The sequence below is a fragment of the Betta splendens genome, chromosome 3 (genome assembly GCF_900634795.4).
Source record: "Betta splendens chromosome 3, fBetSpl5.4, whole genome shotgun sequence".
In the NCBI taxonomy this organism is placed as follows: Eukaryota; Metazoa; Chordata; class Actinopteri; order Anabantiformes; family Osphronemidae; genus Betta; species Betta splendens.
Genome location: NC_040883.2, coordinates 8,810,733 through 8,837,851, shown reverse-complemented (window position 1 = coordinate 8,837,851; position 27,119 = coordinate 8,810,733). Strand labels below are relative to the sequence as shown.

General features: G+C 44.7%; 4 protein-coding genes across 7 annotated transcripts; 2 read left to right on the top strand and 2 right to left on the bottom strand.

Annotated features, from left to right (window-relative positions):
- Positions 1-318: 318 nt before the first annotated feature.
- On the bottom strand, positions 319-2,394 carry LOC114852368 (protein C19orf12 homolog). The gene is made up of 3 exons (XM_029144711.3): positions 2,214-2,394; positions 966-1,140; positions 319-760 (listed from the first exon to the last, which is right to left on the bottom strand). The coding sequence occupies exons 2-3, from the start codon at positions 1,123-1,125 to the stop codon at positions 495-497; spliced, it is 426 nt and encodes a 141-aa protein (XP_029000544.1). The 5' UTR covers positions 1,126-1,140; positions 2,214-2,394; the 3' UTR covers positions 319-494.
- Positions 2,395-3,834: 1,440 nt separating this feature from the next.
- On the top strand, positions 3,835-6,643 carry si:ch211-260e23.9 (uncharacterized protein LOC555795 homolog). Of its 2 annotated transcripts, none has more exons than XM_029144933.3 (4): positions 3,835-3,990; positions 4,985-5,117; positions 5,191-5,344; positions 5,886-6,643. In XM_029144933.3, exons 2-4 carry the CDS (start codon positions 5,000-5,002, stop codon positions 6,112-6,114), a joined length of 501 nt encoding a protein of 166 aa, XP_029000766.1. In that variant the 5' UTR covers positions 3,835-3,990; positions 4,985-4,999; the 3' UTR covers positions 6,115-6,643. The 2 variants fall into 2 exon arrangements, with proteins under 2 accessions (XP_029000766.1, XP_029000767.1); XM_029144934.3 differs by having other exon boundaries at positions 3,866-3,990; positions 4,990-5,117.
- A 78-nt stretch (positions 6,644-6,721) lies between these two features.
- Positions 6,722-10,580, bottom strand: zgc:162297 (uncharacterized protein LOC555865 homolog). 3 transcript variants are annotated; one of them, XM_029144932.3, is made up of 7 exons: positions 10,450-10,580; positions 9,782-9,906; positions 9,401-9,483; positions 9,120-9,300; positions 8,865-9,015; positions 8,070-8,197; positions 6,722-7,020 (listed from the first exon to the last, which is right to left on the bottom strand). In XM_029144932.3, the coding sequence occupies exons 2-7, from the start codon at positions 9,852-9,854 to the stop codon at positions 6,830-6,832; spliced, it is 807 nt and encodes a 268-aa protein (XP_029000765.1). In that variant the 5' UTR covers positions 9,855-9,906; positions 10,450-10,580; the 3' UTR covers positions 6,722-6,829. The 3 variants fall into 3 exon arrangements, with proteins under 3 accessions (XP_029000765.1, XP_055363353.1, XP_055363354.1); XM_055507378.1 differs by lacking the exon at positions 10,450-10,580 and adding an exon at positions 10,224-10,427; XM_055507379.1 differs by lacking the exon at positions 10,450-10,580 and adding an exon at positions 10,224-10,427 and having other exon boundaries at positions 9,782-9,855.
- A 16-nt stretch (positions 10,581-10,596) lies between these two features.
- ccne1 (cyclin E1) lies at positions 10,597-15,291 on the top strand. Its single transcript, XM_029144929.3, has 12 exons — positions 10,597-10,736; positions 11,257-11,311; positions 11,531-11,618; positions 11,865-11,927; positions 12,039-12,205; positions 12,328-12,463; positions 12,687-12,833; positions 12,975-13,070; positions 13,224-13,358; positions 13,697-13,808; positions 13,892-14,049; positions 14,206-15,291. The coding sequence occupies exons 2-12, from the start codon at positions 11,298-11,300 to the stop codon at positions 14,344-14,346; spliced, it is 1,257 nt and encodes a 418-aa protein (XP_029000762.1). The 5' UTR covers positions 10,597-10,736; positions 11,257-11,297; the 3' UTR covers positions 14,347-15,291.
- The last annotated feature ends 11,828 nt before the right edge of the window (positions 15,292-27,119 follow it).

Below are 27,119 nucleotides of genomic sequence, written 5' to 3'. Positions count from 1 at the left end.
GCTGGGACCATGAATAAAACAGAATGTGACAGTGTTGCACACCCTCCTCTTTTAACAACATCTCGAGCATCTTGAGGCTAAGACCCATCGCTGTTTGTGAGAGGAATGTTCTTTTCTGATATACATGTATAGTTCTAACTACTCAGGCATTCTGGATCCTCTTCATCTGTATTTCTACATGTGACAAATATTTCTGAGTGGTGAAAGGTCTGGACTACAGCCATGTTTAATTAGCCGGAAGGTCCTGCTTCTCCATGGGAGAGTATCCAACATCTGCAGAGCTTATATTGATGTAAAGCTACACACAAACACAAACACTTAGAAAAACAACACTTAATGTTTATTCTGAATAGTGTCTCAAGTCATGAGTTCCAGACATCAAAACTTGTTCTACCAGACTCTTAAAGGGAACGAGTTACAGGTTCTTCAATTTAGAGCGTTATAGACAGTCCATTCTGTTTGCCACACTGACAAGTCCTTTTGAAAATCATAGGTCAGTCTTTATAGCAAACCTCCGCTCGGAGTTCCCTTGTAACGTAGCTGAGCAATGCAGAAGTCACCTGCTGCTGTAGAGTGGCGTTGCCCATCACAAGAGAAATGAGCTGGGCCGCGTCCATCCACTCCAGGTTGTCCAAGACAGCCATAACGTCATCATAGAGCTTCTGCTGCTCAGTAGGAGACAGCTCCATGAGGATCTGAGGTAGAGGCCTGAACTGGCCGCTAGTCATCCAGCTGCCCAAGACACCGCCTACTGCTCCACCTGGAAACACAGAAAGGGCTGGATAAAGGTGGGTTGCTGTATGAACAGGGTTGAACTGATCAGCAGTGTTAAGTAGCCAGGTATTCTCCAACTACAGAACATCAAGTTTAAATGGGAAAATACCTAGTTCTCATCGATCTAACACTGGACTGGTTAAAAAGCGAAGTTGGCGAGAATCCGTTATTTAGCTCGTGTTAATTCTTACCCACAGCGATCCCGACAGGTCCACCCAGCAGCCCGCCCACGAACGCCGTTCCTCCTGCCACCATTGCTCCTTTGGTTGAGTTTTTAACCGTGACCTTGATCTGCTCATGAGCCGACAGTTCACAGCACAGACGCATGACATCATCTATCCGTGGAGCCATCCTTGTGTTGAGGCACTGGTGAGACAGCAAGGAGGTCAGTAACGCACTATAAGGGACGGCTGTAGAGCTCCTTGGGCTCAACAGACAGTTGCAGCACAGGGGATTGACACAAGGTCACTTCCATGTTGCCCATGACCTCACACACAGTGCACTTTCACAGCAGGCGGTGCTGCAACTTCAGTTCAATTTCTTCTGGATCAGACTGCAGAAATCCACCTTTAAGTCTTTACAGGAACAATAATCACGTGTCTGCACACGCACAGGAACTAAGACAGTAGGTTTCATGAGCAATGCAAACCTAGCTTTCTGCTGAAATACACAAATTATTAATACTCATGTTTAATTTAGATTTATTAAATATTAATTATTAATTTAATTAAACCCTGTCCTACCAACTCTCAGGGGTTCCCAACTGTTATAGACGTAATGCAATCTGACACTGTCCAGGAAGTGAAACTGTCCTTTGAAAGATTTTGTTTTTGTCTTTATAACAAATCTCTACTTGAGTTTCCCTCTCAACATAGTTGAGTAACTTTGTCAGTCCAAGAAACAGTCCAAGTTCAAAAATAGGTTTTTTGTTGTTTTTACGCTGATAATTTCTTTGGAAATCAAAAGTCAGTCTTTATAAGAAACCTCCGCTCTGAGTTCCTTTGTGACGTAGCAACTGTACGTGACGCAGCAGACACCTGCTAAACTGGCCGCTAGTCATCGAGCTGAATAAGACCAATTAGTGAGCAATGCAAACCTATTCAAGGTAGTACATTGCAGCACTGCTAGCTTCATAAGCGGTTCCAGACCAGCGGGTCACTGGCTTTATGCTTTAACATGACAGGGGCTCTGCAGCTGCAACAAGTCTCCAAGTTTGGAGTCGAAAGATACTGAGAACCGATACTGCTCCTAAGTTTGGTTTCTTTTTCCCCATAATAGACTTAATATAAAGTACGCCTAAATATGACTCCTTTGTTGTTGTTCGTTGCCTAATTTATTGCTAGGAATTGTACAGGTGTGTATTATATACTATATAGCCTGAAATCTGATTGCGTTTGTTGTTTTAACCAAATCCATAGGGCACATTTCATTTTTCTTACCTTCAGTCTGATCCGACGCACAGCGCTGCTCTATGTTTAGCATAAGCGTTGGGCTTTACTTCAAATAAACCCCAAAAGGCATTAACGCTGTTGTACGCTCCACTTCCGGCCTCACACAAAGCCCACACTTGCGCTGCGTTCACACCAAATTGGACAAGAGGAGCTCCGACAACATTAGTGCCACGTGCAAACCACGCCTTTTCCTGTTCAAAACACGTCACTCCTGAACGACAACGGGCCAATGGAGGGCCCGTACGTCATCGTTTAAGCCACGCCTTTTAAGTGACGGAGACTCGTCACTCACAAGGTGATGCTGAGACAGATGTTAAAAAAACATCTTTAAAAATCTGTTTATTGTTTACATTCTTACTGTTGACTTTTTTCAGTGTTTTCAGTGTAATGGATGCACTCGGCTAGCTGTCATAAGATGAAAGCGTCTGGAATAACATGTTATTTCTATATCACAAGTAAAAGTGCAGTTAGTTCTTACTAATTTCTAGGTGTGTAAGTTGATCATTTCATCATATTTTCAAGGGTCACGTCATGTCTGCAGCAGACAGTATTCTTCCTACACAGGCTGTAAAATGCACACGACAGATGCTTGGCGTTTGATTGTTAGGTTTTAGAGTTTGATCCAGATGGGAATCGGTGAGTACAACTTCTGTTTTAGACAGCAGTGAAGATCATTTTAGATCATATTCAGTAGCAGATTGGATGGTTTGAAAAACATTAAAACTTTTCACCCGGTGCAATTAATCATGTGAGTATTTAGGTTGTCAACCTCTGATTTTAAAGCAGGTACTAGTTGCACAGTTTTGCAGCTACGTGTCAGGTGTCGGGTGCAACTGCTTGTTGTTTCCTGAATTCTTGCACCGAGTGGCGACCACATAGTATTTCCTAGAGTACATGGAACAGTAATACTATTCCATTTAGTTCACGACCAAATCCACACCACTGGAACTGTACCCTCAGCCCAGGAGATGATACAGAAGTATTTTTAGTATTTCAGTTTCAAGTTTAGGCTATTCTAGGTATGATTATAATATCATTTTTAATAGACTCGTTCCGCCCTCTGCTGGAGAAAGATGTATAAAACGCTTGTTCTACTTGTTTTCACATATATCTGTCTTCAGTATCTATAATAAAGTACATTTATTGCAATACGTTACAAAAACTTTCTGCCTTACTTAGAAGCTGAGCTTTTTTATTCCACTACATTGAAATTACCCTGCATTAAAAGTAAGCAAGGAGGGTTGCTGTATAAACATATATACTCCATTACATAGTCCATTCACTAATCAGAGTTGGACTTGTTTGTCACATTGTTTTAATCATAACATTTATTTAATGGCATCAAAATGTTTAGACCCCTTCATTTTTCATATGTTTGACATTCTGAAATATTTTAAAATTAATAAAAGAGTTTTTATTCCATTATTGTACTGTGATATTAATAAAATAATAGTTTCTTTAATAACCCACTAGTTGTTTCCCACACCAATACAAATTTCAAACAAAAAAAGCGGCAAAACGACATCGCCCTAAAGATAAGCGCTTCAGTTGACAGCTGTGCGCGGGATCTGTCTCCAGGACCGTGACGTGGTACGTACTGAGGGACGTACACTCGCCCCGCCCCTTTGGGCGGAGCTTGTTGGTGACGTTACAGGGCAGGGGCGGCTCACGGACAAACAACTTCGAGATCAAAACAACCCGAGAGCTCAGCTGGATCCTTTGTTTACAACGGCGACACCCGAAGAAAAACGCCTTATTTATTCAGGTAATTCAACATGTAAACATCTGCGCATCATTAAGTAACACGAGCCTTTCATTAGCCATGTGTGTTTTTCTCCGTGGAATGTCTTTGCAGCCGTGCTGGTTTAAGCACAGTTTAAATGTCCCATTGGCGGTGCATTCTGGTGGTTTTTCGTACACAGTCTCGTCGCCGGGGTTCTTTAGCCGGAATCTGGCTGAGGGAACCGTGTCCTGCAGTCTGTCTGTGTCTGGGTGTCTGGTGACCTTTTCTGGGGCGGCCACAAACAAACACGAAGGCATCCGGACACTGAGAAAAACACGGCTGGATTAGTACATCTATTTTTATCTCAAACAACGGAAACCTTTTTGATACTTGTTCCATTCCATAAAACAAATAAAAGGTATAAAAGCTGAGGTAACATATGGAAAAGAAACACACTAGAGCGTTCACATTTATAAGCTTGAACAGGGATTATGAGATTTTAAGTTTAGGACAGAAGGTCACATGTTTCTTTTTTCATGGAATAGATCCAAACCCGTTCACACTTTATATAACAACTGCTGCAATAAGTGTAATTCCACCCTCCTATTTTATCAGTCAGCTGTTTGAGTTCTGTTCACCCAGCGACCATTAATACAACCCAGGCTGCTCAGGTTTCATGCAAGCGTCATGAGCAGTTGGGAAGAGCACAGGGTGCGTGTGACCCTGACGCACGGATTCAGGTTATTTATTATTTGTGTTTCTTGGCATAAACCTGTTAATTTCACAAACGTACAGACAGCAAGGCAGTTCATGTGGAAGAGTCGCATGGATATACATGGAAATAGTCAGCTCCTTCATTAGGTATCATCAGCTGACACCAGACTGTCCAAACCGATTCACTACAGTGACGTGCGCTGGTGAGGCACTCGCTGCTCTGGGGTCCGATTTACAAGATCTTTGACCCTCACTGAAGTTTTATGTTGTTTTTCAAGTTGCGCCGCATGAGGATAACAAGAAAACTGTTGTCACTTTGTAGAACAGGAGCATAAAGATGATCGGAAAGATCCTCTCACATCTGCTTGGCAACAGCAGCGAGGAGGCGTCAGAGCACACTTACGATGAGCTGATGGAGCTGGAGGAGGAAGGCTGGGTCATTGTTGATCTACCAGGTGAGTGGAGGTGTATTGCATTATGAAATGCAGCCTATGATGGGATGCTTGAACTGGGCCATTCCTCACGCAGAGGCCGTCCTGCTGAGCCCTGAGGTGGATCCTCTGGAGAACCTCCTGATAGAGCACCCCAGCATGTCTGTCTACCAGATGAGATGCGGGAGGAGTGAGGCTGAGGAGGAGGAGGAGGAGGAGGAGCGTGAGGATGAGGAAGAGACCAGCAACAGGTTGCTTTCAGTTTAATTTTTGATAATGAAGCCGCTGCAAAACAGCAAAAGAAAGAGCAGGTTGATTAACACCAGTGAAACACAACACAGACACATAACTTGAAAAAATAATCCCCAGACCCAGTTATGAGCAGGCCCTGAGAGCCAGGACCCCCGATCCAGATATTTAGCCCTTCAAGGAAGAATTAGCATTATTATCTCTATTGAGATCATTTGTAATAGTTTTTTTGAAAACCTTTAATACAAATGTAAATGTTGCCGGTTCTGTAGATTCTAATGTTAAGAGAATTATAATTCTTTAGCAAACCTGTCTTAGTTTTACTTAGGAGTTAGGCAATCCAAGAAGTAAAATTAGTGGATCTTTATCTATGACATTAATGAAATAAGTTCAGTTGTCTGTGTTTTCTGCAGACTGGGTCTGACTCCCTGATTGAAGCCTCCATAACAATAAAACATACCTGTTGATCTGAATTCTGACGTTCTTTCTTAGTTTGACCTCTCATCAGCACAAACTCAACCCCTCGTCCATGTGTGTGTCCAGATCCATAGTAGTCCGGCGGCATATATCTTGGCACCTGGCCGCCTGGGGACTCCCTCTCCCCTGCGACGTGCAGCTGCTGGCCGCCCAGAGGGCCCGGGTCCAGTCGGAGCGGAAGAAGCTGGGCCGCGGCGTCCTCCAGCGCCAGAACCTGAGCAGGCTGCCGTCCTCCCCGGCAGAGAAGCGCTACGGCCACTTCAAGCAGCCCTGCCAGCGCCTCCACAACTACTGAGCCGGACTGCCTCAGTAACAGCGGCGCTGTTGTTTCATATTGCACATTTAATCCTGCATTTCAGCCATTTTGTTATTTTATTGCAGGCAACTTGCACTGCAACACTCACATCTGAAAGCACTGACAACGATGAACCCTGATTCAGAACCAGTTGCTATGATTGGACTGCATGAGTAAGAAAGTTTAAAATAATATTGATTTTTTTATATGCATAATGCTGGAATAGTTAAGATCTTATAGGAATAATGTGTATGTGAAAGCTAATCTAAAAGTGTTGTTGCTGTTTAGTTTTTGGTTGTTTTGAATAAGTGTAATCTCACAGTTTGTGCCTTAGCTCCAGACGTTGGCCTGTACAATATTTACATGTGTAGTCATGACATAAACAGTTTTTTTTGATTGGAATAATTACATGTTTTAACCTTTGTATGTTCAGAACCTGTTAATTTTCCGTTCATGAATATGTTATTTTTATATATTTTTATTTATAAAATGTACAAAAAAATTTAAATAAATCTTGTTTTTTAAGTTGGGGGATAATTATGTTGGAATTTGTTTTACATAAACAGTAATTTAACTTTTAAAAGCAACATCAATTAATTACATTCTGAAAATTTACAATTATTTATTTAACCAAATTCTAAAATGGTAACAATGCATTTTTTGACAACATGACTCAGCACATGTGGCTGCTGGGGTAAAGCCAGGAAGCTTCCCTTCATTTGCGCATGTTATGCATCTTTGCCATGAAGCTCTTGACTCGCTGCGGGTCCACGGCGTTGGCCCAGTGGCCGCCCTTTTTGAAATGCGAACCGATGATCATTCCATTTGCGTCGAGGTAGCGTTCGACGTTGTCGTAGGTGACTCCAGAACCTATCAGCACGGGGATCCTCACAGACTGGGAGACCTCTGCAAGACAGGTGTCACACGTACGTGTTGGTTACTCCACCTGCGATGTGCTGTGCATACCCACAATGCATCTGTTTCATGTGAAACAGCTGTGTCACACATTTCCTAACATATCCACATGCAATAAAACAAGCTGCAAACGCTTGTTATATATTAGTATATGTTATTTTATACATATTATTCACTGAATAAACCAGATTAGAACACATTTCACCTGAACAACATTCAGATCAGCAGAATTAACTCTCCTTTAAAGATGTGTTTTGTATCCTTCAGACATCTGGCTCTATGTATTAACTATGGTAATTATGGTAAATGTATTAACCGGTATAATATCTTGCTGTATTACTGTATTCATGTGTCTCAGTAAGCTGTATAAATGTGACACTGAACCATGAGGAGTAACAGGACATGGAAATAAAAGCAGCTGAGAATGTTCTTGTGCCTTTACTGTACAAGTGCATGGATTGAGTAAACATTAGGACATGCTGTCAACCTACATAAAGAAAATCTAAATGAAATTCATATGATAACAATACCTACTGAATGTAAGTCTTTAGTTACTTATGTGATGCCCTTATATAGCCACCATCTTTGGTGAATTATGGTCTGGAATTACATACAGTGTCCTTACTATGAATGTGTTACGTGCTCCAGCTTACAGGTTTGTGAACCTCCATGCACAACTGGCCCTGTTCATTTTTGTTCAATCCACAAGGGAAGTGTTATTAGTGATATTAAATATTAGGGAGACGCCCCCTGATGGACAGACGGGGAACTTCAGGGACTTGTCAAATCTATGCAACCTTCAAACTTTCTTGGCACTTATTTTTTTAAAGCATTTAATTTTCCGTTTTTCTGTCTAAAAAACAATAACAAAAATTTATAGAATCATGTTATCATTTGTCATGACTGGTCATTAAGTTTAATATGCGTTTAACCTTACAATTTGATTTCAATAAAAGTCAGTTTACAGTAAATATATAATGAATGAAAAGGACCATGTTGTATTATGATCGTCACAGATCTCCATTTGACTTTTTTACTACCTCTGAGCTCCAGTGGATCAGCTTGAACACCGGTGGAGGCTCCTGTGACGATGACTCCATCTGACAGGAAGAACTGTGCTGCGCGCGCCGTCTCCTGGATGGTCACGTCTGATGTCAGGGCATGTGAGCTGCAAAGGTGTGGACAGCTCAAGTAGAAGTAAATAAAGACCCCCAAAACAAGCTTTACAGTAAGTTAAAACTACAACATGAGTGTTGATTTTTTTGCCTCTGAAAGTGTAACTTCACATTTTTCAACAGTTTCTACAGGATTGTGACCAGGACTTTGACTGAGCCACTCTGTGACCATTATTTAGCAGAATGGTACAATGTGTCTTGATGCACTTTCTGCTTAGCTTCAAAAAAAATTTTTTTTTCAGATTTTTCTGTGAAACTCGACTCGAAGCTCTATGTCATTCCCCCAGTAGTCTTCTGGTTTGTCCTTATGTTCTTGAGCTGAATTGTCGACAAGTAGTAATTTATTGCTATTAAGTGTTCTTTGCCTCAGTCAAGTGCTCGAGTCCAAGTCCAAACTTTTCCTTTTTCAAACTAGTGAGCATCAGCAACCTCATTTATTCAAAACAGGTCACCAAAATATGTGATTTTATTTAAACTACACTGGACTTTGGACACGTTTACAACATTAGTCTCACCACCGGAAGTGATGTCAGGATTATCAGACAAATAAACACACAGTAATATTTTAGTTGTAAAGTGTTAATACACGTTTCAGTCTAAAACCCACTGATCGTCTGGTTTTGCTTTCTAGTCAGACGTTGCACCACCTCATGAGCCCACCTGTGCTTCTTCTTGATGTCAGTGAAGATCTGCACATGCTCAGCTCCAATCTGCTTGCGATACCTCAATAAGTCCCCGGCGCATGCGTTGAGGAGGCCCTCATCAGCCACGTGGGAAAAAACAAAACCCTCAGCTCTGATGAAATCCAGACCTGAGAGCATGTGCAACCAACAAAACATTTACACCTTTTCTATTACTGATTAAATGACATAACTGATAAACAGGAAATGCATGAATGTACTGTAAAGATGGAACCTGAGGCCAGAGCTACAGCCAGTGCCTGCTGGTTGGCAGCAGACAGGATCTGAACTCCGACAGGAAGGGCTGGACAGACGCCTCTCACAGCAGCACACACTGCAGTCATACAAGCACACACCTCCGGACCCACAGAGAACGAGTAGGGCACGTCATGCATGTTCTCAATGATTAGACCGTCCTGAAACCAAGAGTTTAGAAGCAATATTTAGAAGATTACACTTAAATTAACAAATTAAGAAGTAGCAAAGTAACAAATTCAAACATATACATTAACCTACAATGCCTGCGTCACGGTACACTGATGCCTCCTTGCATGCTTCTTCTGTTATTTCAGACATGTTCATACTGCCTAGAGGAGTGCCTAAGATGAGGACAAAACTGGGTTACACAGAGTGAGATATCACAAATATAGATGCAATACAAACGCCAATCAGTTACTGAAAGGATTTACTTCACTTCAAACTGTGAATCTATGTTTCTAAGCTATGATTATCTAACACAAACTATTTAAAACTGGTAGTTGACACAAAAACTATTTAAACACCAAACACTTTTGCACTTATGTGTCTGCACTAGCTTCACAATGCGCACATGAGTATTCAGACATTGAAAACTACACATTTAAAAATTACATAAAAGAAGTAAGAATTGTACTTCACCTGGTAATGCTTTAACATGAATCATCCCAATAACCACAGATTTCAAACGTCCAAAAAGACCCACGAAGGCCATGCTGCCGTTTTGTGGAGTACCAGAGAGCAGAGAAGAGTCTTGTTGACACGTCCTTTAAAATGTGAGGCTCACGTGACTGTTCGAAGGTCATATTTGTCTAAGAAACTATAACCTGTTCTTAGAGCGAATGCAAACTGTGTATCTATGGCGAAAAACAGTTGTTTATAGTAGGTCCAACTACAGTTAAACACAGAAATGATTGCGTGGTGGCGATGTGGGGGATAAGAGCAAGTATGGCAACCCACGAAGGAAGCGAGCGCTCCCGCAGAAGCATCCGCAGGTTAGCATAGTTGTTTTTTGTGAAAGAATTGCGAGTGGCAGCGCATGACAACCTAACGCCGAGTCCGCAGCACGTCAGGGTTCCATTACCTACAAGTATCTTGCTCTTTTAAACTCGTATCCGCGTTGAATCCGAATGCCTACAGCTTTGTTTACATCTGACAGACTAGCCACGCGGTGCCTGAGCACTTCCTCTTCGGAAGCCCCGCCTCCGCAGCTGTCACTTCCACGGCCACGCCTTCCGGTTACCGGCTAAATTATAAACTTGCTTTTCTTTTTATTTCGCACAATATAGATGCATATGTGAAATACGTACGCTGTGCTTCGCAGTACGAGAGGTGGAACGTAGTGAACGAGTTTGACGCGAGTCCACAAAGAGGCGGAGAGTTGGGAGATTTAGCGCCAACTTAAATCTACTCCTCCCCGACGTTGATGCTTTAAGTCATCTGTTCCCGAGGCGCCAGCTCAGAGGAACCAGTCCGGCCTGGACGCGCACCGAGCCCCGCGGAGTGGCAGCCACAGACGTCGAGTTCGCGCAATATCCACGTTCGTTTTTACCACCAGACGCGGATCCGGAGTGAACTTCAAGGACGGATTCTTGAGGTGAGCCGGAGCAAAACTTCCGCCGCTGCGTTGAGCGGCTTTCGGCTAGTTTCAGGTGTAGCCCGGCTGTGGAAGGCGCTAACGAAACGCGCGACAATTTGGGTGGTGCGCGATGATCCGGACGTTTGGGGGTGTTGGTCGTGCTGTTCGGGGCTCGGTTCTGGTAAAGTTGCCGTGGACAGTGAATTGAGAAGACACACGTCCCGGTTTTGCCGGGTTCTTCGGCCATTATGCGCCAAACCAGCTGTCCGCAGTTAGCGAGGCTAAATAACCGCGTTCCCACCAAAAATACACCAAGTAACGACGCCGGGCGGGTGATTTAAGGTGTTCACTCAAACATCCGCGAGTTTCATTGAAATACTCGCAGCGCTTGGTATTTATTTTTTGACTCAACGTTGTGTATTGTTTCCATTTGCCCGCGCCAGTCTGAGTTGGGCTTTGTCAGAAGGAGGGAGTTGAGAGAGTGGGGGTTGGGAGTAGAAATATCCCCAAATAATAGTGTAACATTTATTTTTCACAGGTTTACTCGAAGACTGGAAGCACCCTCTCTCTCTCAATATAATGCGGGGACAACGGTGAGTGTAATGTTTAAGTCATTCATTGCAGCATTGCGCGCGCGAGTGTGACGACAGAGAGTGGATTGGAGCCTTAGCCGTCCGGCTAACCCACGTTAGCTTGTTGCCGCGATCGCACACCCCTGTTTGTGTTGCTAATTTGAATTTTGAGACGACCAACACCACTCCGCGTGGACTTCGCACGCGTTCAGCCGCCTGTGTGTTTTGTGTCGTTTTCAGGGAAGAGTCGCAGCCGAACGATCTCGCTCCCGAGGTGCTCAAGGAAAATGCGGCGCGATCGCGAAAGAGGAAGGCAGATGTTGCCATTGTGAGTGCGAAGACCCACGCAGTTTAACATCGAAAACGTACCGCTGGTATCATCAAGTCATGTTTGTTTGAGTACTCGACTAGACTCAGTACTCCACGTGACTACCATACTGTTAATTCAAGCCCAAGCTGCGTTATTATTGGTGCCTTTCAAAGTAAAATACTTGTTCGCAGCAGCTGCGTGACAACAGAGTAGTTCATGGAAAGTCATGTGTCCTATTTTCATGTTTTTGTTTTTAATCTTTAGCATTTGCATGATCTGGATGAGGAGGTGGCAGAGTTCACCAAGAAGAAGCAGCGGAACTGTGAGGTACGCTTGGCTCCATATCGGTTCTCCTCCTCTGTCTGTGCTGTGTAAAGTGTGTTCTTGGTGCTCAGCCCTTTCTAATATTCCTTGTATCCTCCGCTTCTCCCCGTGCAGCCGGACTGGAGTCCTGATACCAGTTACACAAGTCCGCACAGGTGTATCCCCACGCCGGATCAGGAGGAGGACCAGTCGGTCACCCTGATCAACGCAGGCTTCCCCCACTACAGCGTCAACAACATTTTTGCCACGCCTGTGCGCTGCGCTCCTCTCCCTGCGCTGTGGTGAGTACTGGCGCTTATCTCCCCATCCGTATAAACCGACATACCGATCAATTGACAAGGTGAAGTTGTCATTTATTGTCATTCACTATCGGATCCATTGCAACCCTTCTGTTTTACCTTAGCTGGGCCAGTAAGGATGTCGTCTGGGGCAACATGTTGGCCAAAGACAGGACCTACACCAGGGACGTCCACATGATGGAGAAGCATCCCCACCTCCTGCCCAAGATGAGGGCGATTCTCCTGGACTGGCTCATGGAGGTCTGTCGCGCCTCCTAATATTTTAGTCCATACTCTGCCTTGTTACTGTGGATAACTCCTTTATTTTTAATCTACAAAGACTTGTATGTTGACATACATGCAAGCAAATGTTCAGAGCACAGTCAAACCCTACAGGAAACCAAATCAAACAGATTGTTAGTTGAATGTGACGACGCATGAGACTCGGCCGACTGACGGTGACGGCTGCTTGTACGCGTTGCAGGTCAGCGAGGTTTATAAACTACACAGGGAGACGTACCACCTTGCTCAGGACTACTTTGATCGTTTCATGGCCACACAGACGAACGTCTTCAAATCGACGCTGCAGCTCATAGGCATCACCTGCCTCTTCATCGCCGCCAAAGTAGAGGTGAGAAGACGACACAGGATGTGGATTGGGATGAACAGTCGGTGGTTCTTGTGTCTTTTTGTGGTGGCGTTGTTTTTCCGCTGCACCATGTCAGCTTGCATCTTGTTTGTGTAACGTTGTTGTGCTGTGTGCTGCTCTCAGGAGATGTATCCACCCAAGCTGCATCAGTTCGCCTATGTGACAGACGAAGCATGCACCGAAGACGAGATCCTCAGTATGGAAATCATTATCATGAAGGTAAGAAAACAAAATCACTCCCTAACTCACACAGTCCTAATCTACTTGGCTCATGGTACAAACTTATGGATGTTCTATTTGCCTTACTTTTCATTTGATTTTCTATTGCTGCTGGTGAGCCATCGATGTCTAATCCTTCCTTCTCTGACGCAGGAGCTGAACTGGAGTCTCAGCCCACAGACTCCCATCTCCTGGCTCAGTGTTTATATGCAGGTGGCCTATCTGAAAAAGACAGATGAGCTGCTCATCCCCACATACCCTCAGGCTACATTCATACAGATAGCAGAGGTACAATTTTTCTTTTTAATTGATGGTTTAATACCGGAATATGTTCAAGACTCAGATTACATTCACACAGATGGCGAATAGGTGGATGAACCCTGATCTTGAGCTTCTACTTAGTCATGTCGTCGGTATCAATAAGCACCATAAACCCAGTGTAGACTCTCTCATGGAGTTTGCACTTTTGCATAAACTGGGGACTGACTAAAAAAAAGTTGTTCAGATGTTGATATTTTTGCCAATGTTCCTTACACGTTTTCAAAAGTGACGTTTTTGTGGTGAAATGTTCCTATAGAGGTGGTGCAGTATTTCCATTTCTTTAGACCAGTTCCTTTCTCTCGTAGTTGTTGGACCTGTGTATGCTGGACGTGCGCTGCCTGGAGTTTTCTTATGGGGTTCTTGCTGCTTCCGCCCTGTTTCACTTCTCTTCTCTGGAACTGGTGGAAAATGTTTCAGGTAAAACTTTTTCTTTTTTTCTTCCTTTCTGCACTGGCTGTTTGCTCCAACGTCGCTGACTGTTTTTCCCACTTTCTATCCAGCGCTGAAGCGGGTGGAGGTGGAGGAGTGCGTGAGGTGGATGGTGCCGTTTGCCACGGCGCTGCGGGAGATCGGGGGGTCACAGATTAAAACCTTTGCAGGAGTCTCGGCAGACGACATGCACAACATCCAGACCCACGCTGCTTATCTTAAATGGCTGGTAAGTAAAATAAATAAATAAATTGATATGTAAACTACCAGTTAAACCAATTTTAAAGTATTTGATTTCCTCCATAATGGAAGTAGAACCGTTAGCTGTCTGCGTCTCATCTACCCGTGACAACACATTTCATCCCAGTGCTTTCGCTGTGTACAGGACAAGGCCTACTCCTACCCGGGCGTGGAACTGGACCGTCACAGCAGCTGCCCCGTTCCTTCAGGCTTCCTGACGCCACCTCTGAGCAGCGAGAAAACCGAGGACTTGGTCAGAGTAAATTCTGCAGCAATGAAAATCTGAGGACGTGTTCTCCAGAGCGGGGACGCGAACGCAGAAACTGCCGAGACACTGCTGCGATTCCTAATTAGATTTTCTGTCAAAGCGGTGAGGGGATGAACTCCCTGTACTGCCCCTCAGGTGTGTTGACTCTGAACAGCACGACCTCTACAGTACCAGTACGCACACAGTGGTGTCCAGCAGGGGGACACTGATTGAAAGGAGGAAATACCATTTGCATTGAGTGTTGCTGGTTACTTGGCTCCCCTTGCTTTTAAAGGTGCACACACTGACTTGAAATAAATTGGGATCATCCCAGATGATTATATGGACACTATCCCACAGGAACCTCACCAACTGTCCGGTTTGGATGAAAAGGCAAACACAGGGCCAGTAGGGATGGGGCAGCCCAGCGGGGCCATGCTTGTTTTTGTTCATGTGTTTGTTTGCTTTTTTTTAATAGTATTGCACCCAAATGTGTGTGTGTGTGTGTGTGTGTAAATAACCAGCCACCTCTTAGTGGTTGCCATTTTAATTTTCTATGCAGAGACCAAATTGGGTGGATGTTGTTTGGAGCCTCTATGTGATTGGGCGTTTGTGTTTGTGTTTTTGTTTTTTTTAATTATATTAGTGGCCTCATTAGCCCAAAACTATTGTTAGGGCCATGTTTGGCTCTATGTGCTGCTACAAAGTGGGCTTTGCATGATGGTGTGTGAGTGAGTGAGAGACAGTGTTTTATTAATTTTGGTTCTACTTCAGCCATTGTGTTCGTCAAAACATGGCCACGTGTGTTTTTTTTTTTCTTGGAGCGTAAATGGACAAGTGAACCGGACAGGCTTCAGAAGCTGAATTATTGATTGTATTTAACTGTTATTTTTATGCTAGCCAGCTAATTGTTTACCCATTAACACCAAAATGTAAGATTTCTATGGGTTTTTTAAATAAATGCTGCTAAATATTTTCCATTAAGCATGGTTCTAGTGTTTAATTTAAAACCGCATCTGCAGAGATGTGAGTTGACACGTCGTCCAAGACGAACTCCACTGTTTCTGATCCAAATCTCGCAGCTCATCAGGAAAATATAGTCCTGGTTTTACGTGGTTCTGGTTCGAACAGGTTCATAGATCTTTAATAATGACGTAACCCACGATGCAGCAGTCGAATGAATTCAGAGGTTTTCCAAAAACATTGATCACTGTGAATGAGCCTCGGAGGAATGTGCCAATGTAAGTGCGGCGCAGGCTCAATCCAGTTGATGCAAGTTTAGTAAATATTAACTGCTTCAACCTCCTTTTAAAGCTGATCTACAGCCACTTGAAATAAAGTGAATGGGACCGTACAAAGCCACACAGAAAGTGGAGCAGCCGTCACACTGAGGTTCTTTTGAACCACGGCATAGATCCCGACTTGTTTGTCTAAGCACTGGTTAGCTTCTTGTGTGTGTGTTGACGCTGCCGGTGGTAGTGTTTGCTTTAGCGGAGCGCAGCTAGAATCAGGCCAGGCCTCCCCCAGGAGCCTCGCCACCAGCCCATGTAAACACGTTGCCCCAGTGTAAGTGAGCAGACGCTTTGATGTCACCAGCTGACTTGTTTTTTTTCTGTTCTTACTCTTAAATATTGTATTGAGTCAGGCTGATTTCACTGTTGCAGTGGAACAGGGTCATTGATGCAGAATCATGCAGATTCACAGGATGGAGATCCTGTGGTCCCTCCAACGATGAGGGGTTTTTGCCATTAGATCAGCAGGAGCTTCCGAGGGGCCAGTGACTGTGTCGGACCTCCAGGAGCGCTGAAAAAACCCTTATTTGACTGTTAAATGTTAAAATGTTCAGGGACTCACTGTGTTCATGCTGATCTTTGTGTCATGCCGTTTTAAACGTGTGACTGTCTCCCTCTTGTGGTTATTTAAATGAAATACAGAACCACTCTGAGACACTCCCAGGTCCCTCAGTGGAGCATCATCCTGATGCGAGAGGACACGAGCGGTGAGGGGCAGAAAACGTGTGTGTGAGACACCAGCGCAACACACTGTTAACGAAACACATGAAGTTGATTTAAAGTTCACACAAGCCTTTTTGCTGCATGTGTATTAGCTCTTATAATAAGGATGAAAAGTTAAATGCAACAAGAACAAACACGTTTACGTTTCACATTTACATTTTCACCATCGTCTCATGAAGACATTCTATTACACCTCAGTTCTAAACAAATCTGTTTTTAAAGCTCCGTGTCGCATATCATGACATAATGGATGTGAAGTAAATGACTTTAATTGTCTGCCATGCAGACAGACTGTTTAATCTTCAGCCTCTCTAGATTTATGGTGTATGTTTTAGGTCTGTTACGTAACAACCGACTACATTGCATACTACATTGTGTTCGTCTCACAACTGCTGAAGCTCCACAGTGAGTGTTCTGATGTCACACATGAGCCTCCTAGATTATTACTGAGTGAGTTCATCTCAACAGAGGCCAGAGTCGTGTCAGGCTGAGCTTACTGTCGCTCCTGGTGCTCATTTACGGCATCATTTGTCACGTTTGTTTGTAATGGCCTCGTTGTAAAGTGAGTGTCGTGGGGACCAGCAGGCCCCTGACATCACCCGACTCCTCACTGCTTGGTACAGTCTCTCCAGAGGAAGAGAAAGAGGATGCTGCACTCAGGAACGACCCTAACTGGTTTAACTGGAACCTGTTTATACAGTAAGACAATGTTTGCCAGGAAATCCTCTGCAGGCATTCATTCACAGGACACATAATAATGTGCTATCCATGTTGCGTTCAGTTTCACTGTGGCCTCGTTTGCATGGAACCACTGGACCCAGCAACACTGAGCCACTGACTGACGGCTCCACCTCCTCCAGAGCAGTTGTCAGGTTTTAATCGCTGGCTTTTCAGAGCATCTCTTTCACCGTTACCGTCTACTGTCATCCGCAGTGTTGACACGCTTGTCAGGTCCTCAAAGAAGCATCCACTATTTAGCATCGTGGGATCAAGAAAGGTTGGAGCTGAGCTGGTACCAGCTCTTACGACGGCCACGGTTTGTCCCCCTACGGGCAACTTGCTTCCATTAGCGGCTGTGCAAATGTCCCCTAGTCCTCACTAACGTCTGAATGTATATGACAGGTGGCATAAGGATAATGAGTAAGTGATGATAGATGGCTCTATACTCCACAGCTATAGAGTGTGTTACACTAAAGATGTGTCAGAGGAGGTAACAGCCATGATGTACATATTTGGAAATCAGTCATAATATTCAAACTAAACATAGCAGCTTCTTTTCAATGCTGCTGTTATTACAGTTTTTTCCCAATATGCAGTAATAATGAACATACTTCCTGCGATGATGTTCAGTCACTGAAAATGTTCTGCCTCACTTTTCTAATAATGTTCATCTAAAACCCACTCGTGAATCAGGTCTTATTGTGGAAGCAGCTCGGTTGCAGACCCAGAACTTCACGTCAGCCTCGATAAAAGGACAAATGACGCTGCTCCTATTACCATTTACTCCAGGCAAAGCAGCAGGTTCCAACATTTGTTGAACAAACAAATACCTGGATGTGAAATCGTGTTTGCTATTTGTGAACATCCGCGGGTGTCGAACTTGCAGACGGCGGCGAAGTATCTGTGTCTGGTCCTATGACGTCCGAGTGAGGGGGACGTAGTTGGTGCCTCGTGTTGTACAATGGAGCATGTGTGGATTAGGCCCAGTTAATAACACAAGCCCAAAGGCGCTGTGTTCTTTTAAGTCTTTAAAGGATTTCATAATCTGTGTGTGTGTGTGTGTGTGTGTGTGTGTGTGTGTGTGTGTGTGTGTGTGTGTGTGTGTGTGTGTGTGTGTGTGTGTGTGTGTGTGTGCGCGCGCGCGCGTGTGGCATATGAGAGGCCGTTCCGTTTCCTGTCGATGCCGCTCCAAACATCCCTGGTTCCTTTTCCATTGTAATTCCTTTAATTAAAGTGATTTTATTCACAGTCACACAGCTGGCACTGGCTACTTTCCATTAGCCATCTGAGTGGACGCCTTGTTCGGTGGGAGGACACGCACTGGGGCTGCTTCCTATGGAGCGCGCAATACTATTTTCATCTCCCAGCTCAGTTTGTTGTGTGTTTTGAATTTATTAATCATTGATTTTAATGTGCTGCCTCTTGACAGTGGCAGCTACCCACGCATTAATTAATTCCTGCTTCCCAGTCTTACAAAATGGCATTTAAAAAACAATGAGAGGTCGGCTGGTGTTTCCTCTGACCTATAAATGGAAGGCGTCAAAAAGCAAAATGTCAAAATTTGCTTTTATTTGTTCTTCTCTTGGCGGATTTTATTGCCTCCTTTTATTTGATAGAGCAAGATAGAAATGAGGTTATTTTAGGGCTATTGAAATGGTGTGTAAATACAGTTGTGTCACCTTTAATATTCCGCTCGTCTTTTTGGGAGGTTGTGAAATGCAATAATGTCTCTTTTGTCGCGCGTGTTTCCCTCGGTGCACCTGTTTTGCATACGGCATCTGCCAGCAGCGCTCTCACAGGAACTATGGGTCTTAAGTTGAGGATAAAGGTGCGTCGCCTTCAACAATAGCTAGTCTGTGTTTATCCTTTGAGGTCTTAAACAACTATGTGTACAAAGATTTGCCTTCTGTGAATTGGTGGAAATAGAAAACGGGGAGATTAGATCTTAAATTAAGCATATGGTGGTGGAATTTGAATTGACTTTGGATTTGAATGTATTTATGGGAATTTATTTTTTTATTTATTGAGCAGACCTGAATTGTTCATCCATTTAAATGAGTGACTGGTCTGTGTGTTGGAAGAGATAAAAGCTCGCTCTCATAATCCTTATTGACACTCTGGGATGCGTAAAGACAGCTAGTGCTAAGTCCCCGCAGTGCCCTGCTCCGTGGAAGGGGCCTCATCCCTATTCACACTGGCTTGTTTAAAGCTAAAGATTTCCTGACAGATTGCTCTCAACAGATTGATTAGCACATGTTGAGAGACAGACAACTTCCCCAAACTGGGGGCTCGCGTCTGTGTGTGTGTGTGTGTGTGTGCGTGTGCGTCTCCCTCGCACGTGTGCGCGTGCGCCGCACCCGGAGTGAGGCAGAGTCGCGGAGCGCTTATCGCACGCTTCAAAAAGCATCCCTGCTATAATTAAAAAAAAAAAAGCAAACAACCACAGTCGTAACCTGATGGCATTTAGCGGGAGCCCCGCGGAGCTCCGGCACAAAAAGCGCATACAGTGCTGACAGCTGCAAAAGATAATACACTCGCTCCTCTCGGCTCACCTCTATCGCGCTCAGAACGGCTGTTATGTAGAGAGAGGTAAATAGATACTGTACACACACACACACACACACGCGCACACACGCACGCACGCGCCGCAGCTGATCGGCTTCGGTTGCCGCACAAATCTGGCGCGATGCCGCCAGATTTATGAGGTCATGGAGCTTTTAGAAAAAAAAAAAAGAGTAGCTGTAGCCTAATCAGTCATATTGGTTTGATAAGGGCTCGATGTGACGTGGTTCGCCCCCCCCCCCCTCCGCCTGCTGCCGGGCCGCCTGCCAGGGGTGCGAGATTCGGGTTCAGCCTCTCTAGCAAGTAAAAAAGAATCATTCCCATGCAAATGCCCTCCTTGACATGTTCAATTAGACCCTTGTGAAGTAAACGATCGCGCTTTGAAGAGAGCCGGTTCCCACTGTTAGAGCACCTACTGCATGAGGCCCTGGAGCTGCTTGGCCTTTCTCCACCCTCCCTGTCCTCCCTGCTCCTGCCTCCCCTTCCTGTGCGTGGCCTCTGAAGGGAGAGCGAGAGACGGGGAGCGGCAGAGATCCATCGATTAGTGGCGATTGAGCGCCCGCCCCGCCTCCTGCCTCGCATTGTTTTTATCCCATCTCTCAACCCTGTTGCCATGGCACTGAAGATGGCACTTCAACCCTTGTGCTTAATGATCTCTTGGATGATAGCCTACTTGTCAGGCATTTATGCCCGGTTCTGTTGAAATGAGTTGCCGCTCAGGGTGGGGGGTGGTGTGTGTGTGTGTGTGCGCGTGTGTGTGTTATTTGAACATTTTATTCTAAGCTTAACTGGTAGTGAGCATGGCGTTATGGGTTATTTACCAAATGAGCCGTCTTTAACAGCTGTTTCGCTTCCTCTTCATGGCCGGCTGAAGCGTGTTCAGAGAGATGGACATACACAAAGAGAGAGGGGCCAATTTGCCTCCATTTAATGTCTCCTTTTGTTGTGTAGCATCACTTTAAACGCCGTGCCTCCTTTCAGGCGGTTCAGCTCCTGGGTGAGGGATTACTGTTCATATAAATAGCTACCATTGATTTAACTAAGAGAATACTTTGTGTCATTATGAAGATATAAAATCCTAATTTAGAAATTGGAGCGCACAAAAAAAAAAGAGCCGAGCGTTCAGTTCATATCCATAATCCGCCATATTGCATGAAATGAGGGGCGTCGCTCGACAAGGCTTGATTCCAGTCATTGCTCCACTGTGATGGAGACAAAGGTGGCGCCTGCAGCGCTGCTCGGTGACGGAATGTGGCATTTTACGACGCTTTATCTGGCAACCGCTCCCTCACAGGGAGTGTGATCCTGTGACACAGGGATGCACGCGTCACAAATCACAATCAGTAATCGAGGTTTCGGCCAGCGGTCGCAGTTTGACGCTGGCGACTTTTTGACTCTGACCTGTGGTGGCGCGTCGTCACTTTAAGAGCAGCAGAAGTCAAAAATAGGCCTTTGTGAGTTTTTCCAGGCGTTTGCGTGTGTTGCGTCTCAGGCAGGAATGTGAAGCCACTTAATCCTCTTCTCCCCTACAGAACAGAACACAATGAAAAACACACTCCTTGTTTTATCTGCTTTCATCTCCTTTTGTGCCGAGGAGCTTTCCATAATGCGGCAGCCTGAACGCATCCCGGGTGTCATAAATAAGGTATTGAAAGTTCCAATTGAATTAAACTAAAAGATCTGGGAAGGAAATGGGAAGTACTCGCACTTTTTCCCCCCCGCTCACTTTCGATGGCGGGAATTGCTGTAAATGGACGCTGAAACGGTGGGTCTGGATGGAGGAGGGCGGCCTCCATCCAGACCCAGAGAGCGCGCGCCCCAACAGCCTCCGGCCGAAGTGTGTTCAAATGGGTCAGAAATGCAGTAAACCAGACGTAGCAGAGTCGCGCAGACAGCGTTTCCTGCTGATTTATGACCGACTGACCTTGAGCTTGATGTCCACACGCACACGTCGTATCAGACAGGTTATAAAAGCTGCACTTTACAGTTGTTGGTTCCACACTATGTTGTATAGGAAAAAAGCAGGTGGATGGTTAACAATGGTTAATATGTGGTGTGTCCACACATCAATGACAGCTCCCGGTGCCTGTAAATGTAACGCAGCATCCCAGAGGTTCTTCATGTAAGAGGCTGAAGCCGTGACTGGCAGCGCGGAGCGGTGTGCACCGTCCCTGAACGCAGCAGCCCACCTGTTTATTGGTGTTGTGACCCATTCAGGAACACTAAACAGTGTAGGTCATGCGTGTTTTGAAAGAAAAAAACTAAACTGAATCCTGGATTTGGGGAATTTTTACAACCCCAATAAAAAATTCATTTCATTTTTGTAACATGAACATTTGAAAATTTGAAAAATTTAAAAATGTTTTGCTCCTCTGATAATTTATTAGTATGTCTATATGCTTTTAATGCAGCATTACATGACGTTCAGGCTTCTTTACTCAACAAACATCCCTCCTACAGTGTGTGGCCCTTCATTTTCCCTATCTGGGTAGAAGTCATAGAAGTCACTGTAAGAAAGTTGACAGCGGTGAATTTATCACTGACACCTGTGAAATGTAGGTTAGATGTTTCGTGGAACTTGCATCACTGTTTAGTCGCTGTCGTTTCTGCTTGGCTGCGGCATTATGGGGATTCTCTCCCTTCAAGTGGCAACTGTCAGGGAATATTTTGGTGCGTCTGAAAAAAGAGAGATGCCTTGAACACACATGCTACTAATAATTAACTCTGTGCTTTATTCCCCTTTGAACGTTATTATGCAAAATTAATATTTCATATGGGTACAGGCTGTACATGACAACTGTGCTAAGACAAAGGATAGTAATAGCGCAAAGTTTGACAAGTCTGTCTAGGCGTGCTCTAAAATCATTGGCCTTCATCTTGTGTTTAACATTCAAGAGATGCTACGAGACGAATCTGCTTTTTGCTTACTTTTGCATTTATGAATTCTTCTTTTCGGCCCTATGTGAAAATATAAGAAATGTTTAATTTCCACTGTGCTTCTGACACGCTACGATGGGGATAGTTTAGACGATCGGCTCTGGTCCACGTCAGAACCCGGTGCCGCTCACGCGTCTCCGGAGGCTGCACTTCGTGTTCGATTGCAGCTTTGCGTAAAAAAGCCGCGCTAGCGGCTGTGAAACCACCTGGTTTACCTGGAGACAGAGGCACGCGAAGCGCTCGCTGGGTGTGAGGGAGGAAAACGGAGCAGACGGGTGACGGATGAGCGTTCACACCTTTTAACGTCATGGTGTGCTCTCTGTGGTCGCATGATACTGGATCTGCACCAGTGGGATCAGCTGCAGGAGCTCAGATTAAGCAGATTGACTGCGGCTGGATTTGACTGAGACCAGGAGTCAGAGTCAGAGTTCAGGAACAAAGGCGTCATCCATTTCAGTGGAATAAAGTTTGGGGTTTTGTTAACAAACATCAAAGTCAAAATGTCCGTCTTCCTTCCGTCCTCTCTACTTTGGCCCCTCTCTCTCCTCGCTCCTCTCTCGTCTGACTCTCTTGTCTCATGATATGCCACAGAGAGACACAATTATCCACTTCATTTGAGTTGTGTTGCTAATGGTTCAGACTGGGCTCTTGGGTGGTGGTGGTGGTGGTGGTGGGGGGGGTGATAGGTAGCAGTAATTGTAAAAGGTGTAATAAGTGTGGAATGGCCACAGTGTAGAGCTGCACCATTACATGTGCCCCCCCCCCCCAAACACCACACTGACAACAAGCAAGCCCCCCCCCTCAGCCCCTCTCCTTCAGGGTTCAGCAGAGACAGAGGAAATATTAGCCTCACAGACCATTACTCCCAAGTGGTTTGGCTGCTGCTCCTTCTTGCCTCGTTCTCGGGGTGCTCCCCCCCCCCCTTCATGTTTCACTTTTCTTCTAATCTGATATTTATTTTTGCGTCTGGCAGCTCCAAATACCTTGTTTCTCCCTGTCGCTGGCCCGTTGGAACCCAAGAACAAACGTCCACCGTCTGGAAGGTGAGACGTTTGAAGATTAGGGAGCGGACGCGGGTCTTGTGCGGGCGGCGCCGTTCCGGTCCAGATGAGCGGGGGAACGGGTCTGCTCCCATTATCACAGGCCTCACGGTGTCGGGGAACCAGCTCCCTGTTAGTGTGAGGCGGAGCAGCAGGAGGCCCGGCACCTCGGGCCACATTCATAGAAAGCGCTACCTGTGGAGCAGCAGCCCACACCAGCACATGCACTGTATGATTTGTCTTCTACAGCTGCAAAACCAACCATCGCCACTGAAGCTCTAACCCCTGACATTATTATAGTTATTCATGCTCATAGACAAGACATAACACAAAGTGACTACTAGACTTCCTACTAGAATTAACTGCATAACTAATGATTATTGATTATATAATTAACAATTTAAAATAATACTTTCCTGACTTGTCAAGACATAGTTTTTAGGTTTGTTGGTTGTAACTCCTGAGTCTTGTTTCCTGTTGTGGGACTAAGACGGACTCCAGGTCACGTCACAGTTGTGGGACATGCATACAGTTAAGTGACCCTGGTTTTGCACGTTCTGCCTTTATTCATATGGCGTTGAACTTTTGTTAGTATTTAAAATGAAAAGAAAAAGTCAGGGTCCTCCCGCACATCAGCTCATTTCCCAATGAATGATTTTTCTTCTTGCGTGTACATTTCTGCTGTAACCTATTTGTACCCTGTTATGATCACAACCAGTTGATAACTTAGTTAAGTCTTGATATCAACTAAAATAAAAAAACCAAAGTCTAATTTTTAGACTTTGTGTGATTCTTAGTGACCTTCTTGTGACTTCAGGACCTACCAATCTATGGGTCTTGTGCAAAACCCTATAGAGTTGGACGTGCTGCCTGGCAGCTTGACCACTGGTGTGTGTTCATATGGGTGAAAAAGAAAGCACTGCTAAGATGATTTCAGTAGCAGTGATGTATAAATGCACAGAAGCATTACAGCCGGCAGTTCATGTGCTGTTACTGTATTGTGCAGCAAATACAGTAGTAAGAACAAAGCACGACAGCAGTAAAGCAATGCTAGTTTGACTCCTTGTATGTTTTTTATTTCCAGACTTTATCATCATTCCACTCACTGTAGCGTTGTGGCTTCTTTAGCTGGGACAGTGTGAGCCAGTGGACCCTTTCCTCCAGCAGAGGGTGGTATGGGCACTCACTTCTCAGCTGGAGCCTGTTGGGATGGACGGCTCAAATGCCAGCACTGGCTCGTCAGAAGAATGGAGCAGGGAAGAATGGCAGGGGGAAAGGGTACGCGTGAGAGTGGAGCTGAGGGGGGGTAGGTCTAAATACCCCAGCAGTATCACACATGTGCTCCTAATGGAGTTTGAGGAGCTGAGAGCTGTTCAAAGTTGTTACGGTGGTTGTGTGAGTCGATGACGGGGATTTCTCCTTCCATTCAGTCCTATATCTGTCTTTTTTCAATATGTCGGAATGAGAACAATGATGCTTCCTAATTAGTATCCCAAAGCATCTATTCTATTCTATTCTATTCTATTCTATTCTATTCTATTCTATTCTATTCTATTCTATTCTATTCTATTCTATTCTATTCTATTCTATTCTATTCATAGAAGACATTTCTCCCCTTCGTGTTGGCATTAAATCAACCATCCCTAACATCACCCCATTTAAAGCCCTATCCGGGTCTGGTCAAGTGAAAAACACCAACCCCCACTGATCCACAGTTAAAGAAATAAGTGTTTTCTTTTTTCCATTTTTTTTATGCCTGTAGATCAGTCAGAAACATTATCAGACTGGGCCCAACTGAGCAGAAACATTCCATAACCCCAACCTTTCAGCTGACCCCTCCCTTGCTTTTAACAACTGCCGACATAGTTTGGCTCTGTTATGTGATCATGCTTGGATGAAATCTGTCAAACAGCTCCCTGAGTTATTAGGCTGTCTGCGCCTGACCTTTCCGCAATCAAAGATATATGACTTAAGGGCTCGGATTTGCCATGGCAACGGCTCCAATTTGCCGCCATGAGAAAAGGTCTAATTGTTGCAGAAATTTAATGATCTAGCCCCGACATCAGGGGCTGCGAGATTTTATGAACTGTTTACGCTATAATTTTCTTTTGTTAATGCATTCTGCCTTAACCCCTTCCTCGCCGGCCGCCTGCAGGAAGGGGAGCGGGAGGAAACGAGCGTGTGATAGTGTGTGTGTGTAGTGCGGGGGGGTAGACGTTGATGAGGACGAGGCAGTGGAGGAGGAGGAGGAGGAGGAGGAGGAGGAGGAGGGGGTGATTTCTGCCCCCAACCTGTTAGCTTGTGTGCCTGGCGCCTCTTTAAAAAGGGCAGTTTTGTCTTTAAGAAAAGCAGCTGCCTACTGCATTATCAGCTCTCAGCTATGTAGACATCAGTAATATATTCTACAAGGTCAAAGACAACTGAGATTAAAATGTCTAATCAGTTAATTTGTTTTATTGAGAAAGACTGCTGTGTGATTGGACACACAGAGAGATAGAGGGAGAGAGAGAAAGAGGGAGCTGGCGGGGGGGGGGGGGGGGTGTAGGAAGATGGAGCGATCGGGAGAGATGGAGGGGAGGAGGTGCTCGGCTTTGCACGTTGGTATTTTGACTGAGCTTGATGCTGGAAAATATGGCCGTGCCACTCAGTTATAGCATGTTGATGAAGCCCTGACACCCTTTGTTTTTCTCCCTCGTCTCTCTCTCTCTCTCTCTCTCTCTCTCTCTCTCTCTCTCTCTCTCCCTCTCCTCCCTCCTCCCCTCTCCCCTCTTGTCTCGCCCTCTCTCACCATTCATTTTCAATCTATGGCACATTCATACAAGACTGATTTTATTAGTTGCTGAAATAGACTTATATTTTATATCTCATTAAATATTCAAAATAAATTCAGCATATTTGAGCTGTTCATACATATTCAGTTTCTGTAACTAGGATCAGAATATTTTGATTGAGCCCGTACAGCAGAGACACTTTGAATTTCTTTTTGTGTGCAGATAATTCCATTCAGAGGAATGAGTTGAATCACAATTGATCTCATTGTTTTCTTTTTCCCCTCCACTTACAATTAAATGTGGAGGAATATATTTCTATGGATAACGCGGCTACAGAAGGTGTTGGTTTGTGCCGGGTGCTGCATCTCAGCAGTTTAACACCACCACGGGCTCATGAAGCTCATCTTAAAACGAATATAGTGGCATTAAAATCATCAGCTGTAATATATGGGCAACCTGACTTAACACACGATATCACAGGGATTACTGCAATGACCTTTAATGCCTCATAATGACCTATATCAGCATGTAGGTGAAGCCTGTGATGGAGCACTTTCTAATTAATTTCATGAAATAAGATCTTGTAATTGGTAATATGTTACTGTACCACACTGTGCTCCTTCACCGACGTAATGTTCGTCTTGTGCTTCAGCTCCGCGGGTGAGTGTCGATTGCTTGTTTTACCGTTTGTCTTTGCCCAGGGCACGAGGTCAGCGAAATTTCAGCGGGACTTTTGCAGGTGCGTTACAAATTCACGGCCACAGGTC